This window comes from Eschrichtius robustus, chromosome 15 (genome assembly GCF_028021215.1).
Source record: "Eschrichtius robustus isolate mEscRob2 chromosome 15, mEscRob2.pri, whole genome shotgun sequence".
NCBI classification, from domain to species: Eukaryota; Metazoa; Chordata; class Mammalia; order Artiodactyla; family Eschrichtiidae; genus Eschrichtius; species Eschrichtius robustus.
In genome coordinates, this window is record NC_090838.1 from 64,453,404 (window position 1) to 64,470,995 (window position 17,592).

The 17,592-nt window shown below is 52.9% G+C and overlaps 1 protein-coding gene across 6 annotated transcripts; it reads right to left on the bottom strand.

The window, feature by feature from the left end:
- Positions 1-22: 22 nt before the first annotated feature.
- Positions 23-14,593, bottom strand: RTKN (rhotekin). 6 transcript variants are annotated; one of them, XM_068564804.1, is made up of 13 exons: positions 13,165-13,282; positions 12,382-12,808; positions 6,440-6,639; positions 4,604-4,665; positions 4,453-4,506; positions 4,238-4,355; positions 3,806-4,015; positions 3,011-3,105; positions 2,800-2,906; positions 2,435-2,563; positions 1,561-1,729; positions 1,289-1,393; positions 209-709 (listed from the first exon to the last, which is right to left on the bottom strand). In XM_068564804.1, exons 2-13 carry the CDS (start codon positions 12,451-12,453, stop codon positions 375-377), a joined length of 1,656 nt encoding a protein of 551 aa, XP_068420905.1. In that variant the 5' UTR covers positions 12,454-12,808; positions 13,165-13,282; the 3' UTR covers positions 209-374. The 6 variants fall into 6 exon arrangements, with proteins under 6 accessions (XP_068420904.1, XP_068420905.1, XP_068420903.1 ...); XM_068564803.1 differs by lacking the exon at positions 13,165-13,282 and having other exon boundaries at positions 23-443; positions 12,660-13,082; XM_068564802.1 differs by lacking the exons at positions 12,382-12,808; positions 13,165-13,282 and adding an exon at positions 14,461-14,593.
- Positions 14,594-17,592: the final 2,999 nt, after the last annotated feature.

A 17,592-nucleotide genomic window follows, 5' to 3' on the forward strand; every position in this document is an offset into this window, starting at 1 on the left:
AGAACCAGGTGAAGACTGATGTTAAATAACTTTAATGGTCAACGTGGGAGTCACAAGGGAGGTGCGTTCCCTCCCAGGGCTCTTCAGTGCCATCCTCAAAGCTGGTTAGTGCAGGGAGGTAGGGCAGGGTTGGTTCCAGTTTTCTCCCAGGAAGGGTTTAGGGGGTCCCAGCCAGCCCTGGGAATGACTCCCTCAGCACCATGGCAACCACAGCTTAAAAGGGGCTTCTGCTCCCCCTCCCCAGCCTATCCCCAGTCCAGCAGAGGAAGGGGAGGCCAAGCTGGCCAACCTGCTACAAACAGCGCCGAATCCAGAGCCCAACTGCACACAGATCATCTCCTCTTCCGACCAGATCCTGTTGCCAGCACACCGTCTCACACTGGTGACTGGAGCCAAGTGTGGGGTGGGCCTTTGCTGCAGAGGCCTCTGGACTGTGGGGACCGCTTCGGGGGTAGAGGGACAACCGAGTGAGAAGCCCCAGGGGAGTGGTCTGGGGGGACAGCATCCAGGGAGAACGTTCGGGGTCTCCCCCAGGGCAGGGAATGGGTCTGGGCTGGGGTTGGGGCCACTGAAGCGGGCGAGCAAGGGCCAGGCAGGGCAGGCTGGTCTGTAAACACTGCTAGCCAGGGTGGGGGCGTCTCCAGCCTCGTGCCCTCCCGCTGGGCCAGGATGTCTGTCACCGCTGCGATGTCATCCAGCGGCTCAATAGCTGTGGCACCGGGAAGGGATTGAGGGGAGGGGGCTAGTCAGAGCTTAGGCCCCAGACCTACTCAGCCCTGAGCATCACCTGTCACTGTAGGAGGAAAACAAAGCCTGGATCTCAGCTGAGATTGCATTATCCTGCAGGAGCAGCCCCTCACTTGGGCCCCCTGGAGTCACAGGTTCTGATAAGACTATGGGATATGGGGTGACAGGGTGGACAGGGAGAGGAGGGTGGGCAGAAGTAGGTGAAGAAGCCAAGAAAGAGGAGGAAAATGAAAGCAGTGCCAGGCAAGTGAAGGGTCAGAGGAAGAGACAGGAATCCGCATGCAGAAAGGGAAACAGAAAAGAAGAAATTACGGGAAAAAAAATCCATGAAATGAATCTGGTTCTATCGGTTTTTGTTTTGAACTTCGGTGGAGGTGGTTTTAAGAAGAGTTGGAGAAGGGAAAGGAATACTGGGTGGGACTTGGGTCCCCAGAGCTCTCCTTAGCCCAAAGTGTGCTTTCTCTCTGTCTCCATTATCTGGGTTCCCTTGAAGCCCCCAGCCCAAATTCCCATCAGGATCCCAGAGTGCACTTTCACTCACCCATCTCATGGTACAAGGACCCCTGCTTGGCCAGTACTTGGGGTGGTTTCCGAGGAGCAGGGGTTTCAATTTTCATTATTTCATCACAGCACTGCTTCCACTGGCCTGAAGGGAGAGCATTGATTGGGGTGGGTAGGGGGAGGACTGTGAGAGGGCCAGGCTACCCTCTCCCCTGCTACATTCCTTTCCACACAGTCTTGAAATAGAGGCCTTTGGTAAAAATAACGATCCACAGTCCCTCCCGAAGGTTCAATCCAGCCCCCTCCTCTTACTCATGTCAAAGAAAAGCTGCCACAGAGCTTCCATCCAGCTCTGCAGGGCTCCCCGACTCTCTGCCTGAAGGGTGTGTGTCACCTCATCCTCCCCATACTGGTTACTGATGCTCATGGTGAAGGGCCGGCCCACTGCCTGGTCCAGCTCCCCTGCCCGGACTCGAGTCTCCTGTAGGAGAAAGACAGGATCTGCTTCCACCTTCACCTTGGTCACAGAAGTCAGCAGTGACATCAGGCAGGCTTGGTCATCCCTGCCTTAGAAGGAGGAGCTTGTGGGGCTTTCACGAAGCCCTCTCATTTGCCTCCTACTGACCGGAGTGGAAAGAAATGGCAGGAAAGGAAGGGGATGAGACAGGTCGTCCTTAGTCAGGAAAAGAGGAGCAGACGAAGACAGGGAAGGAGGGATTGAGCGAGGCAGGGAAGGCAAGGAGGCAGGCAGGAACAGGAACGCCGAGGCCTGAGGTCCCTCAGTACTTTTATAAAAGTCGGCAGGAATGCTAGCAAAAGGGCTAGGAAACAAAGAGGGTCCTTGGACTTGGGTTGGGAGAGAAAACCAGGAAACGGTGAGGGAGACGCAGATTGAATCTGAGGGGAAAGATGGAAGGAGGATGAAAAGTCCTAAACTGGCTATAGAACCCTCTCTGAGACTTGGCAGGGGCTAAGGTTGGTGAGTAGAAGGGACGATCATTTTCCAGTGATGCTGGTTGGGGAGAATATGGTCCCAAAAACCCTTGCCCTGAAGCTGGGTGTGGTGCTGTTTGGAACAGGAGGCTAGCTTTGATCTCTTTGAGGTCTGTGCCCACCCTCCTGGGGCCTGATGGAGAGGCTCCCGAACCCTGCCACCTGGTTGGCTTCACCACCAGGGATTCATCACCTTGTTGATCGCAATAGTAAACAGCGGCTCCTCCCCAGTGTCTGTGTCTTCAGGTTGCCGGTAACAGAAGAGGTTTGTGCCTTTCAAGACTCCATGCACTCGCACCCAGTCCTGCAGCTCCCCAGCTTGCTGCATAAATGACTTAAGGTTTCCTAGGGGAATCACACCCCCAACACCCTTCTTCCCAGCCCCCCACAGAGAAACTGCTCCTTTCTGCCCACCCTCCTGTCTGATCCTCCTCTCGTCTTGCCATGCCCCTCCTTCCTCCACCAAGATCTTGCTTTTTCAATAGTTCTTTGATTCCTCGGTGATCTGGCTCTCCTCTGCCTTCTCCCTGTTCCCTTCCACTCCTCAGGGCCCCTCACCTGCACCTTGAGGATACCACTTGAAGTAGGCTGAGTCATGCAGAAAGGCTGAGCCACCAGACGGCAACACACGCTACCATAAAGGGGCAGCCAGGCGGGGTTCTCCTCTGGGGGAGGAGGAAGTGCAGGGTGAGGGTGGGGAACGTGAAGGGGACCATCCGACGGCCCCTCTTCTCACCATCCAGCATCCCCCACATACACACATACTCACCATGACTGGTGAGGGTCAGGTCATGTGTGCGGAAGCCATCTTGCACTGCTGCCAGGGTGAGTGTGGTATGAGCCAAGAGGTGGTAACGAGGACCACTGCAGGACAGAGAAGTGGGCAGCAGCCAAATGAGGGGCACGCTGGATGGCAGGAGCTATAAGCTGAGCAGGTCTGCCCCATTGTTCAGGCTGCCCCACAGAAAACTAGCCTGCCTCCCCCACAGGGGTTGGAACATTTACTGCACTCCTGCTAAGTGCCGGGGCCTGTGCTTTAAATATGTTATCCCACTGTGTTCCCACAACAGCCCTGAGGCAGCTTGAGGCTTAAAGAGGTTAAGATATCTGCCCATAAATATAGCTTAGGTGGTAGAGTTGGAATTTGAATCTATGTCTGTCTCCAAAATAAGCATTCTCTTCATTACCTGGAAGGTTTTCAAACTGCTGCTCAGAGACCCAGTGGTTCCACTAGGTGCCTCCAGGTGCCTGTAGGCAACACCACAGGACCCAGGCTACCCTGCGTCAACCAGGGGCACTCTGTTCTATCCACATAAGATGTGTTTGCTGCTGCCAAAAAGTGATCACCCCAGAGCCTAGCTCTTCCTGCATTCCTACTGGTCTTAGTTGGCTCGGGGTACAAGCCCTGAGGTACAGGCCAGAGTGCCTCCCAGCTATGTGACCACTGCTTATTCATATCTGTCTGCATGTCCTGGCAGCAGTGCAAAATAGGTTCTGCATGCTCAACACGGCTCAGAGGTCACCTGTGGCCAGCTGAGGGCAGTGGGGGAATACGGGGCCTTACCCAACAGCCGGGGTGGGGAGCAAGATGGGACTGCTCCCTGAGCCCCCAGCTGTCTCCAGTGATGCCCGCACACGCCTCCCCGAGGAGCGGCCCAGGGAGCTGCTGAGTTTGGTGGCAAGCCTCTTGGGGGCTCCAGCCAGGGCCCCCTCCTCTTCCACGCAGGCCCCATACAGCTCCAGCCGCAGTTCAAAGTCTGGCCCTGCCTCGGCACTGTAGGAATATGGGAGGAAGAGAGCACAGGAGGATGGTCTGGGGAAGTCCAGGGAGCGGCGCTGTGGTGGAGCATGGATGACATGCAAGTACAGGACAGCTCCACAGGGAAGGCCCATCTCCCTTCCTCCCTCTCCTCTTCCTCACCTCCCCTGTAGCTACCTCATCTGAGGATTCGAGCAGAGTAGAGAAAGGAGGGAGCCACAGGGATGAGGTACTCACAAGAGCACGTTGTTCTGAAAGGAGATGTCTGTGAGGGTCCTGTCCACCAGGATCATCTCCGTGTCCTGAATGTGTTCCCCTATCTGCAGCAGCAAGAACACAGCCCAACGGTGCAGGTCTGGGGACAGAGAGCAAAACTGGCAAAAATGTGCCCCACAGGGACCTCCAATCTCAGGGTCACTCCCTTAAATTTGTCCCACGTGTGTGGAACTCACCGCCTTTGTTCTTGAAATATTCTGTGTCCTTCCACATGAGTGGAATCCGGAGATCTAAGGGGCAGAGGGGTAGGAATAGATGTTGAGATGGGGCTGGAGATCTTATCATTGGGCAAAGAATCCCAACAGCTGGGGTAGTTGTGCTTCTTACCAGAAATGCAGACTTGGCCGCGGCAGGGGGAGCGCTCAGCGGGCGGCCCACTGTCAGAAGGCCTGTGGGCAAATCACAATGTCCTAGCCTGGCCTCTTGACACTATTCCCCCTGGCTCTGGTTCCCAAAGGCTCTAGGACCCCCCTGGCCCAGGACCCAGCTGCCAGGTCCCAGCCAGGCTGACATGGCAGGGATGAAGGACTGTTAGGGAGAGTTGTCAATTGAACCCAGAAGGTTGCTGGGCTTGGGGATGTTAGAGGCTCTTAGCTCACACACACAGTACAAGCTCAGGCCACCCCCTGCACAAGCACCCTTCCTGACCACCTCCCCAGACTCCTGCCAGGGAGAAGTGGGGCTTGAGGACACAGGTGCCCACAGAGAGAGACTCCCTTTTAAGGACTCTTCTCCATTAACCCCCAGGCTTGGAGGAGCTTGCAGGCTTTCTTTTTAACAACAAAGGAGGCTGCTTGTCTCCACCGTCTCGTCACTTCAATAAAGGAGGGTACTGGATCAGTCAGAAAATCAAGAACCCAAGTAGGGAACATTTGTGTTCCATTTACTGCAAATCTCTCTCCATCCTCCCCCTCAGCTTTGATTTCTCCTCTACCCCTCTGGCTAGATGGGCGGAACCTTCCCAGTGCCCCAAGTTCCCCAGTCCCCCCACTGCAGGGGGGAACATCCGGCCTTCCTCCCCTCCCCGCCCAACATTAGGACTCACCGAGCATGTGTCCCTCTCCTAAGGTGATGGCCAGCTTATCCATACTAATTTATAATTCGTTATAATGAAATTAGTGACCTAGCCTTAAACTAAATGACGCGGCATTGACGGCAATGTGTTTAGCTGCCAGGGACTTGGGGTGCACCTCAGATCACACTGTATGGGCTGTGTGGGGACTTGGGCAGGGCAGAGCCTGTCAATGGCCGCCTCTTAAGAGACAGCAAACTCACAGTAGAAGGTGTCCCCATGCCTGCTTGCTCTTCGTTTAACTTTATGGAGCAGCCTTCCCCTGGTGTCTTCATGGGTGAACTCTGGAGGCCTCCTGGCAACCTCTCCTTGTGTCAGCCTTCATGGATGAGCTGGGATGACACTATGTCGGTGAGGGGCCTGGACCTTCTCCCCACTCAGCCTTGTGGGATCAAGCAGGTTACTTTGCCAGAAGCCAATTTTCCAAATGACCAGTTCACCAAAAATGGTCAGTTCTCAGAATGATCAATTTGCCAAATATTTTCTCCCACATTTTAGTTTTACCAGAGCATCGCCTCAACCATTTCACTACGGATTTGTCAGATCAGCAGAGTCTAATGCCAGTGTAGGTTGTGGTTCACACCCAAGAGTTGAGTCCTTGTAGTGCACAATCTAATTTATGTGAATGGGTAGGCTTTCCCTTAAATTTTTTTTTATTATTATTTCTTTTCCCAATCCCTGACTGTAATGAGGCAAACCCCAGGTACAATGAACTATTGTCAGTTACAGTAAATTGGTCATTTAGCAAATTGGCCATTTGGTGAACCAGCTATGAGAAAATTAGCTTTCCAGAAGCCAGCCAGCCAGACTCATCAGATCACAGGCAGGGCTTAGCAAATTAGCACTTTTGCATTACTACTCCTCAGACTGCCAGCCTTTCACCAGATTCACTGGCTTTCCTGAGCCAGTGTCTTGCAACTCACTAGTGCACCTCTGGGCAGCACACTGCGGTGGTAAAACACCAAGGTGTCTTCTAGGCCCCTGGTAAGTCTTCACCAGGAAGTCATCTTCAGGGTGCTCCATACTCCATACTCCATAAACACACACACTGCGCCTCTACGCCCATAAAGCCTCGCCTCCCCCTTGCTCACCGCCGGCCTGTCTTCCTCAGCACCTGCGCCTCCTTGCGCCGCTGCAGCTCGCCCATGTAGCTGAGGATGCGGCTGTTGCACACCAGCAGGCTCTTGGTGGCCTCCAGAGCCTGCTCTCGCTGGGAGCAGGCCGCCAGCAGCTTGCAGGCCCCTTCCCTCATCCGGATCTCATGGTCTAGCTTTCTTTGCAACTCTGTGTCCTAGCCAGAGTGGGGATAAGGATGAGAAGGAAATGTCAATTGGGGGACAGGTTGAAGCACCCTTCATTCCCAAGTGGACTGTGGTCCACAAGAAACTGACAAGAAACTTATGTTTCAGGCAACTAAAAGGCAAGGGTTGAGTCTCAACCTCAGCAGCCCACAAATAACCAGAGAGGCTTTGTTAAAATTTATACTCCCTCTGGGAGTATAAATTTTTTCAGCCTCTTTTGAGCGCAATTTGGAAAAATCTGTAAAAACTACAAATTCACATATCCTTTGATCCAGCTATCCAACATCTAGGAGTTTATCCTACAGATATAGTTACACTTGTGGGCAGAGCCATATTCATTGCAGCATCATTTTAAAACACCAAGATTAAAAGTCCTTCAATAGGGCATTGGTTAAATAAGTTATAGCACATCTATACCATGGAATATGGACTATTGCAGACATTAAAGAGTAAGGTAGACATGTGTGCAAAAATGAAGCAATCTTCAAAATATATGAAGTGAGAAAAGAAAGAACAGTATTACAGCATGCTACCATTTGTGCACGATTATATATATATATATATATATATATATATATATATATATATATATATATATATATATATATGCATGCATATACATATCCATAGACATGCATAAAATAGTAGTGGCTGTGGGGCTGGGAGCCAGGAATGGAAAATCAATTTATGATACTTTATGCTTCTTTACTACTGTACTATTGGAAATTGTGTTACCTTTTAAAAACTTAAATCTTCTGAGTTAAAAAAAATAATAAATTATGAGACCCCACCTCAGAGTAGCAGAATAAGAATCTCTAAGAGTGGGGCATGTGCATTTTTTGGAAAATTCCCCAAGTGACTCTGAGGTGCAGCCCAGGCTGAGAACTACCACCTAAAGGGAATGGCCATAGATAGTAAAGGCCATCCTGGCTTACCCCAAAGACTCAAGTGATGAGAGAGGACATTTAGTTGGCAAGGGGTCAGTGGAGAAGGAGCATACCACCTACAGTGTTCATCCATGCTGCACAGAATGCAGTACACACCCCAAATTTGGGAACCTGCCACCCGCTGGCCCTCTGAGTCTGGGAGGTAAGGACAGAGGCAAGGAATGGGGATGGGAAGACAGGTGAAGCAGGTCAGGAGTGAGTAGGCACTTAGCACAATACCCAATGCACAGCATATGGTATGCATGGGGGCAGGGTGCTTATTTTAATGATGCTACTTCAGCCCAGTAGCATTCACCCAATAACAGTGGAGCATCCCGGTGCTGTCCAAAGCTCCATATTTGAAATCCAGCTGGGAGGTGAGAGATGCAGACATTAATGGCTGCTCCATAAGTGCCATGTCATGGCACAAACACGCTCACAGGAAACAGACCCTATTTGTTTCTGGCTGAGGTGATGGGGAAGGCTTCAGAGAAGAGGTGGAAGACTAACACTATTACAGCGTACAAATCAGAAGGCAAGCCAAGTGGAGTCACAGGTTGGAAGAGGAGGATGAATGTGACTGCACAAAACCAAAACCTGTCTTCTCCCTCACACCAGCTCTTTTCCACACTCTGTGCCCTTGCTTCTTTCCCGATGACTCCAGCCTTCAAGTCTCCAAGACCTCAACACCCTAAATTCCTGCTTCCGGGAATTGCCTTGCCCAGCCTCCCTGCTGATTCTTCCTTCCCTACTTGGGCTAGGCCAGACTTTCATCACGTCTCACCTCATCTCATCACCCTCACTATCCACATTTCCCTTCCTGACCCTTCAGAAACAGGCCAACCGGGTACCTACGCCCCCTCCACCAGGAAGCCCTCTCAGACTACACAGCTGCCCCCACCCCCACCATGACTGCCTGCACCAGGGTCCCACCTCTGCTACGGTTTGCTGCTTGCCAACCCCCATCCCATTCTGCATCTAGCTTCTACCACAAACGCCCCCAAACAGGTGAGGGGGGCGGGGCCGAGAAGCGTCCGCAGGCCCCCTCCTGACTAGCCTTTTGGTCCCGGCTCCAGCACTCTCGGATTCTTCCCTAGCCCTGTCCATTGCACGTGCGGCGCAACGCAGGCATGGTGCCCGGTCCGGGGAGCCGCACCGCCCGGGTACGCCGGGAGCCGCCCCGCCCGCAGCGAACGCCGATGACATCATCTACCAACTGCCGCGAGAGCGGCCGAGGGGCTCCCGGACTCAGGCGGTCCCTCAGACCCTCTGTGCGCCTGGCCCGGTTAGGCTCCGGATGGTGCTAACCACAGAGACCTAGTCGCGGAGGGACGGTACCTCCGGGAGCACCGGCCTCACTCTAGAAAGGGCTCCAGGCTCCGGAGCTGCCGGAGGCCAGGGGGCCCCTCCGGGTTGCAGTTGCCCTCTAAGATGACTCCTGGCCCGGGAGCATGCGGGAGGGGGATAGTGTATACATCGGAATAACTGGGGCTGCAGAGAAGTCGCTGTATCCAGCCTGCATGAGTCGGACTGGGGGCGCAGACACCCTGGCTACCACTCTACCCCCATGCACTCGGGTCCGAATCCATTCTCCCACGGCCCTCGGTGGAGAATGCCATAGAAATCTCCCACCCTTTGGGCAGAGCATCTCGGGAATCCTGACGCAGGCTCTGGATCCCGGAGCTTCACCCCCATCTCCGTACCTCAGGTATAGCTCCATGTCGCCCCCCTCCCCACCCACACACCCTCTCTTCCCAAGCCGGCAGTACTTTCACCAGACTCCCCTGGGAAAGAGCCCTAAGCTGGACTCCGCTCAGGGCCCAAGGGGCTGAAGGAGGATGAGTCATGGGCAGAAGGCCCAGCACACATTAGGCCCTCTCTGGACATCCTTTCCAGTTCCTCCCACTCCCTTCTGTCTCTGACTTCCCTCTCTGCTTCTCATCACCTTATGTTCCCTTTAGAATCTCCACCAGGGCTAAGTTCAAATCCTGGCTTAGGAACTTGACTAGCCATGAGAACTTAACCTCTGGAGCCTCTGTTTGTAAACTGGGGGTGGCAGGGCGTGGTAATTCCACCTCCTACTGTTTGAGGATTAAATGGGAAAGTCTAACCCCTACCTGGGCCCAGCACTCCCACCTTCCCTTTACTTTCAGCTTAAGTTGCCTCCTCCAGAAAGTCTTCTTGAATTTACACTTCCACGACTACCTCTCTTGCTAATTCCTGAAACATCAATGGGATGGGGGTTGGGAACTGCTGAGCTTCCTGGAGAAAGAACACAGCACCCTCAACCAACCCAAGACTGAATGAGAGATGATCAAAGTGAAATCTAAGCCCCCTCCTCTTCCCCAGAACTTGGGCAGAGCTCCTATGAAGAAAAATTACATGGAGGGGGAGGCATGCAGAATTCGAACATTTAAATACCTAGACCAGCCATGGCCAATAAGATCTTCTGCAATGATGGAAATGTTCAGTAGCCATCTAGCACATGAAATGTGGCTAGAGTAATTAAGGAACTAAATTTTTTATTTTATTTCATTTTAATTAACTAAATTTTAAATTTAAATAGCCACATGTAACTAGTAACATGGACAGTGCAGAGGACTAGGGATGGCAAATAGGTTTTATCTCATATGCCAACACAGGACAATATGTAGTGTCAGAGTCCCAATGGGATCCTTGGGCACCTTTCTCCATTTTAGAAAAAGATGATCCTCTCCAGGCAAACAAATTAGATAAAGGTGTCCCCTCCTCACACCGCCTGAAACCAGGCCAGGACTCCTGCCACTATGCAGTGCCCTTATGAAAGACACAACCTGCATAATTTATCCCAAGGTTGAGCTGAGAAAGATTGTGAGGCCATGCGTGGATTTGTTAGTGAAGACTGCCATGATTGACTAGTAATGTCTATCATGATCTAGGGAGTGGGGACCCGGTTGAGGGTGCAAACACATGTGCCATAAATTCCCCTTCTGAGCTAGACTCTCTACTCTCCTGCCTCTGACCTCCCTTAGCAGCAACCCCCTGCCTGGTTCAGGCAGTCATTTCCACAGCTTCCTCTCTCTTCCCCATCTCAGTAAATGACCACATCACCCAGTTGCTTAGCCACACACCTGAGAATCATCCTGGAGCCCTCTCTTGGCTGCACCCTCATGTCCAGTACGTCAGCAAGCCCTGTCAGATCTACCACCATCATCTGAAATCCACCCCCTTCTCCCTATCCCCACCATGAGCATTTAATCCACACCACCAGGTTCACTCCCCTAAGGCTATAACGACCTCCTAACTGGTGGTCTTCTGCTATTCGTCTGGCCAACACTTCTCCCTCCCACCCCCCACCCCTGCCTAGCCTATTCCTTTCAAATACAACAGCTATCATTTTAAAACATTAGATAAGTTGTCCCCCTGCTTAAAACCCTTCCATGAGCCAACACCACACTTAGAGTAAAATCTAAATGCCTTGTCATGGCCTACAAAGCCCTGCATAATCTGGCTCCCACCCATCAGCTCGACCCCAGCTATTATGTTCCAGCCCCACTGGCTCTCCTTCTTCCGCAAACATATTACCATCATCCTCATTTAAGAGCCTTTTGCCCTTACTATGCCCTCGGTCTGGAAAGCCCTTCCTCCCATCTTTACATATCTTCATATCCTTCTGGTCACAGCTCAAAGAGCTCACAGAGGCCTTCCCTGACTCCTACATCTAATGCTGCCCCCCCTACCTGATTTTTATTACACCCCCCCTGTATGTTTTCATCATAATTTCACTATGTGAGATTATTTGTTTGCATGCTTCTTGTCTGTTCCCCCAGTAGAATGGACCTTTCCTGTTTTGTTCACTGAGGTATCCCAAGATCTAGAAAGAAGCTGACATATAGTAGGTGTTCAATAAATGTGATTAAGAATAAATAAATGAGGGACATCCCCGGCAGTCCAGTGGTTAAGACTCTGCCTTCCAATGCAGGAGGCGTGGGTTCGATCCCTGGTCGGGGAACTAAGATTGCACATGCTGTGGGGTGCGGCCAAAAACTAAAAAAAAAAAAAGGACTTCCCAGTTGGCGCAGTAGTTAAGAATCCGCCTGCCTATGCAGGGGACACGGGTTCAAGCCCTGGTCAGGGAAGATCCCACATGCCGCAGAGCAACTAAGCCCGTGCACCACAACTGCTGAGCCTGCGCTCTGGAGCCTGTGTGCCACAGCTACTGAAGCCTGCGTGCCTAGAGCCCGTGCTCTGCAATGAGAAAAGCCTGTGCACCGCAATGACGAGTAACCCCCCACTCGCCGCAACTAGAGAAAGCCAGCGAGCAGCAACAAAGACCCAATGCAGCCAAAAATTAATTAATTAATTAACTAACTAATTTTTAAAAAATAAAATAAATCTATTAAAAAAAAAAAAAAGAATAAACAGCTCCTTGCCATCTTCAGGGCCACAGAATCCTTACATCCTGCCCTAGAGTCCTCTTCGCCTTCTCTGGTAAGGCCATCTCCTTCCTGTAAACCTGTCTCACATTGAACTCCCCTCTTCTTCACATACCTAAAAGGAGCCCTCAGCCCCAGAACACACATCCACACCAACCCACAGAGCTTCCAGAAATAGGTGTGAAGACCCTGTTGCCAACACAATACTCTAATTGGCAGAACTGAACCTGGGTCCACACGTAGCACCCAACGAAGGGCTTACAGAACCACCTATCCCTCTCCCCACTTGGAGTAGGCTCCGCTCTCCCTGCTCAGCCCCAGCAGGAAAGGGCTGAGCAGAGATGGGCTGGGATGCTGTGGAGGAGGTGCACTCCAGGGGTGGGGGCGTTACCTCCAGGCTGAGCGCCATCTGCCGGATGTAGAGCATATTCAGGTCCTCCAGGATGTGCAATCTGTCCTGCATCTCTGTGCCCCCCAGGTGCCCCTTCCCTTGTTGACCCCTCAGAAGGGTGGGGCGAGCAAGCACCACGCTGCCCCACAATTCCTCCCGCTGCTCCCCTGGTCTTGAAAGAGGTGGGCAGTTCTTGGACAGAGGGCAGAGGCAGCCCCTGTCCCTCTTGCGCTCCCGTTAGACCCCTCTGGCTGCTGTGACAAACTTTCCTTGCCTACCGCTGTTCCAGGGCCCTGATGGGAGCCAGGCATGGAGGGAAAGGAAAGCGAGGTGAGGATGAGCAGGGTCCCCGGAGAGGAGGCCAGCTGCAGAGGGGACTCTGGGCACAGAGTGTCCAGTCTTGCTTTGGTGGCAGCTGTTCTCCCAGCTGTGGAAGAAAAAGGCTCTTTCATTCCGACTCTGGCCCCTCCCCAGCCCCCGCCCACATCCCTGGCCTGGTGGACAGAGAATCTGTGTGCGGTAGGGTGTGAGGGGCAGGCACAACTGGAAGGGGGCAGGGAGGGGACACTTCATGCAGGTTCTACAGAGTCGTGGGGTTTGTCAGGAGGTTGCTTTCTGAAAGGGGTTCTGGCTTAGTTTGAGGAAGAAGAAGGATAACGGTGAGGACCTGATTGAGTGAGCCCAGGGAGTGGGACAGAGGGGTAAATGCGGCCCAACCCCCAGGGCCACCTCTTCCAACTTGGGGCCCCCATCCCGCCCGCCCCACCCTGGGTTCACAATTACCTCGCTTTTCCAGCAGAAGGGAGGAGACGGAGGGAGAAAGGCAGGGGTGTGCCTAGCTGCTGCTGCCCCCGCTCCCCTCTGCGGGCCCCTTCCCTTCCAGACAGGAAACCAGCCCCGATTCCTAGCCAGCTGCAGCTTTGCCACCCCCCTCCACCCCAGGCCCACGGAGTCACACACCGCTCCGCCGGGTCCCAGCGGCTCCGCCCCGGCTCCTCCGCTACGGCCCCCAGAAGGCCGGGCTTATCCCGGGGGCGGCCCCAGCTCACAGGCCCCTCCTCCGGGTCCCTGGGCCTCGCCCCTCACTCCCCCACACTGGCCCCACGCGGCGTTGCTTATGCGGGACCCGACAGAGGTCCTCTCCCCGAGGCCCACTAGCTTCTAAGTCAGCGAAGGCCCGGGACACTGGGACACGGGTGTGAAAGAGCCTTTGTTCTGGGCAGGCTGTAGGGTAAAGTGCAGAAGCCAGGCCTGGAATCCCGGCAGGGAGGGGTGAGGAAGGCCCTCTCACTTAACCCTTTCCAGGCCAAGCAGGAAAGGAGAGCTGACCTTGGGGATAGCCTCTGCTGTAGCTACGCGCCCTCTCAGTCCTAGCTCAGCCCCACATCTTTCAGACCCTCCTGAGCCTCTTTAGGGAGGTACAGGTAAGGCTCAGACCTGAGCAACGTGTAGAGTGGTGGGCCGAGGAGGCAATTGTAGAGGCTGGACTCCTCTTAGGCCCCAGGAAAGGAGGCTGAAAGTTTGAGTGCGGGAAATAATCCCAACTCTTTAATAAGGAACCCCCTCACTCCCGATTCTCCCAGCCAGAGAGAAGCAGTTGGGGAGGGTTTCAGCGAAGGGAGCAGACCTGGTCGAGAAGTCAGGATTGATGATGGAGGCTGTCCCAGACGGTTGAGACAGGTTGTGGGATGCGGTTGGAGCCCAGGGAAGAAGCGGGCGCCCAGGCCAGGAGTCTGTTAGAGCCCGCCTGGTTGCACACCGCCCTTTGCTCCGGGGTGCCGGGAAGGACCGGGGTAAGGCACATTTTGGGAATCGAGCCTAGGGCCCCTTAAATTGAAGCCAACCCGAGGTTTTTCTAGGCGGAGGCAAATCATCCCAACTGGGCCAGGTAACGTCTGGGGTGGCACGGTATGATTAACGTGCAGACGGTCCGCGCCTGACTTTTTAAGTCAACAACCACTAGTTTGTACCAGACCCGCGGCGTCTCCGCCCCTCGGCGCGCGCGGGCGGGGCGGGAGGCCCAGGCGGCCCGGGCTGCGGGAGCCCGGGGAGGGGAAGGCAGGGACGCGGGTCTCTCACCTCCGGTGGGTCGCAGAAGAGGCTGAGTCGGAAGCGGCCGCGTTTGAACTCCATCTCCAGGGCGGAGCCCCTGGCCACGGTGACCCGGCTCCGGTGGTTTCGGGAGAACATGCTGGCGGTCCCACGCCTTTGCCTGCCCTCTGCACTCCCCGCGCCGCCCGGCCCTGCCTTGTCTCGTAGGTTTCTGTCCCTCTACTGCCGCCAGCTAGTCCGGCCGGGAATCTCCCACGGCCGGGTTCCCAAACTCCGCCCCCGGAGACGACACCTGGGCCGGGCAGGGCGCGGCACGCTCTCCCTCCACTCCAGCCCCCCGCCCCCGCCAACGGCCCTGCCCGCCGGGCCAGTCCCGGGCCCCAAGCAGGCCTGGCCCGACAGCCGGGGCACCCTACACCTCGCGAGCACTGCGGGGTCGCGTCATCCCTTCCTGCCCGGGCAGCCAGCGCCTCACCTGGGCAAGGGGCGGGCCCAGAGAAGCCCCGCCCCCCTGCCGCCCCCACTCGGCTAGCCAGACTCCCGGCGCGCGGAAAATCCCGAGGCCCAGGGATCGCCGAGAGGCACACAGCCCGGCCTTGGGATGGCGCCCAGTCTCACTTATAAGCAGCTTCTGAGGCGACTGTTTCAACTTCCTACAGTCCCAAACGTCCTTTCTTCGTCCCCCTCCCCACTAAAGCTCCCCTCCGTACCTAGTGGCCGCAATTCACGTGTCTGGTAACCCTGTTCTGTTACTTACTAACCGTGGATCCTTGGCTCTGTCACTGAACTTTCTGAGCTTCAGTTTTCTTACTTGTGCAATGGGGATACAGTAATTACCCCCACTCCTCAGGTCGCTATGAGGATTACATACGAGAATGAGTGTAAAATGCCCAGCATAGTGCCTGGCACAAGACAAGCACCCCGTAAGTGGAGCTATGAAAAAAAGGATCAGGTGCAGCACCTTTGTGCCCTTGGATGGGGCAGCAGCGACCTCAGCTCCCTGGACCCAGACTTCAAGTGCCTTAAGAGGGTGAGGATATCTGTGACCTCAAATGGGCTCTCAGCTGTTTTGCTGGGTGGCTGAGACAGGGTTAGGATTCACAGCTTCTGCAGAAAAAGGGGCCACCCCCAGCCTCCTGGGACAGAAGGAAATGGCAGAGGATTAGCTTGCTGACCACACATGAGGAGTTTTCTGGGGACTTATGAACTTACTGGGGAGAACTCGAGAGAGAGTGGGGCTCCTTCACAGCCAGAGCCAGAGAAATACCAGCCTATAGCTTTAGACAGTCCAGGTTAGAACTGCTCTGCTATGCCAAATTACTCAACATTCTTTTAGAAAACCTGACTTAAAATTACTTTGGCAAAAGGGGAAATTTATGGCTTAAGGAACAATAATGTCCAGGGGTCAGGCTTTAGTTGTGGCTTGACCCAGGCATTCAGCGTCACAAGGATTCCGTCCTTCTCCTTCATCTGGCTCTATTTTCCTCCATGTTAGCTTCACTCTCCACAGCATAACAAGATTGTTGCCAAAAATTCTGGGTCTATAATATTTTCAGACTTAAATTCAGCAGAAAAGGGAGCATCTGTTTCCTGAAGCTCCTACACATGTCTGGGATTCACTATGGGCCATTTGGGATGATTTAACCATCTCAAACTAATCACTGTAGGCAGAGGGGTGGCCAGACCTGAACCAATCTCTGTGGCTAAGGAGGATTCTATTTGCCAGTTGGCCAGGCCTAGGTCACTTCCCACTCCTGGAAACCAAATGGAACTCAGTGAGCTGGGAGAGAGATGGGGGAGGAAGATGTGGTTTCTGAAAGACTGTTTCAGGTACTACCAGAAGGTGAGGGAATGGATGCTGGACAGGAAAAACAACAAACATCCTTGACGTACAGAAGTGTACATGGAGAAGGGAGTTCTTCTGTCAGTAGGAAAGGAAGATCAAAAGATTTTATAAATCTGTGGCCTCTGAGATCAACCTCAAAGAGGAGTGAGGGGAAAGGAAAGGCATTGTTTCTGAATTTCTTCAAATATCTATTGTCACTCCTCTAAACTGTAAGCTCCCCAGGGAGGGAGAGTCTGTCTTGTGCACTGCTTTATGCTCAGTGCCTGGCACATAGGAAGTACTCAATAAACCATCAGTTGAAGTAAATGAACAAATGAGATGCCTAAAGAAAGCATACAGATTTGAGAGTGCTTGACTGGGATGAGCCATGCTGTTGGACTAAAATTGTTCATTTCGAATGTTTGGCTTTTAGCAGCAGAATGCTTTTTTCTCCAAATGAAATCTCACCTGAAACATGTGAAATATAATCAGAGCTGCTGTGATAGAAGCAGGGGCTGGAGCCCCACATCTTGTCCTCTCCAGAGGCCCTCAGCTGCACGCGGGGACACACACACACACACACACACACACACACACACCTGTGGGACATGGGCCCTAAGGAAGGGTTTAAAAACCCCTGACAAGAGCTGGAGGAATGGAAGGCATTTGGAAAGGAAGTAGAGCTCAAATCCTGCCAGAGAATTTGCACTCGATGTGACTGAAGATTTTGGGAAAGGAGTGACACAACCAAAGTTATATTTTAGAGATCATAGTCTGGCATCCATTTGCATAAATCATTTGGAGGAGGTTGTGACTGGAGTTTGGGAAGCCAGCTTACACTGTTCTCAACCAATGGTAGAGAAACAAGGGCCAAAGTTTCTGTGGAGTTATTATTTTTTAATTAAATTCTTATTTGAAAACACACATACAGTTTTTTAAAACAATCTTTATTCTACCACTTAAAAAATAATACAAAGTAAAGAATAAATGAACAAAAGCACACTTTCCCCACCATCAGAGAAAAACACTGAGACAGCCTGGTGCCGTGGCATGCTGATGCCTTATACTGGTTTGTGAGAGACAATTGCTGAATTTTCTGGAATTGTGCATTCCAGCTGTTAAACACAGCTTTAATTAATAATTGAATCATAAAAACTCACAACTAAATAAATTATATTAAAGCAAAGGTGATAAAACTCAAAACTCATCACTTCCTAATTATTTTACTGCATTTTCCCATTATCCCTTGAGGTTGTTTACATCTATAGTGTCCGTATGGTTGAAATGCTATGTCATGGTGTGCTACTACATGTCTTGCCAACTCTGTGCTCAGT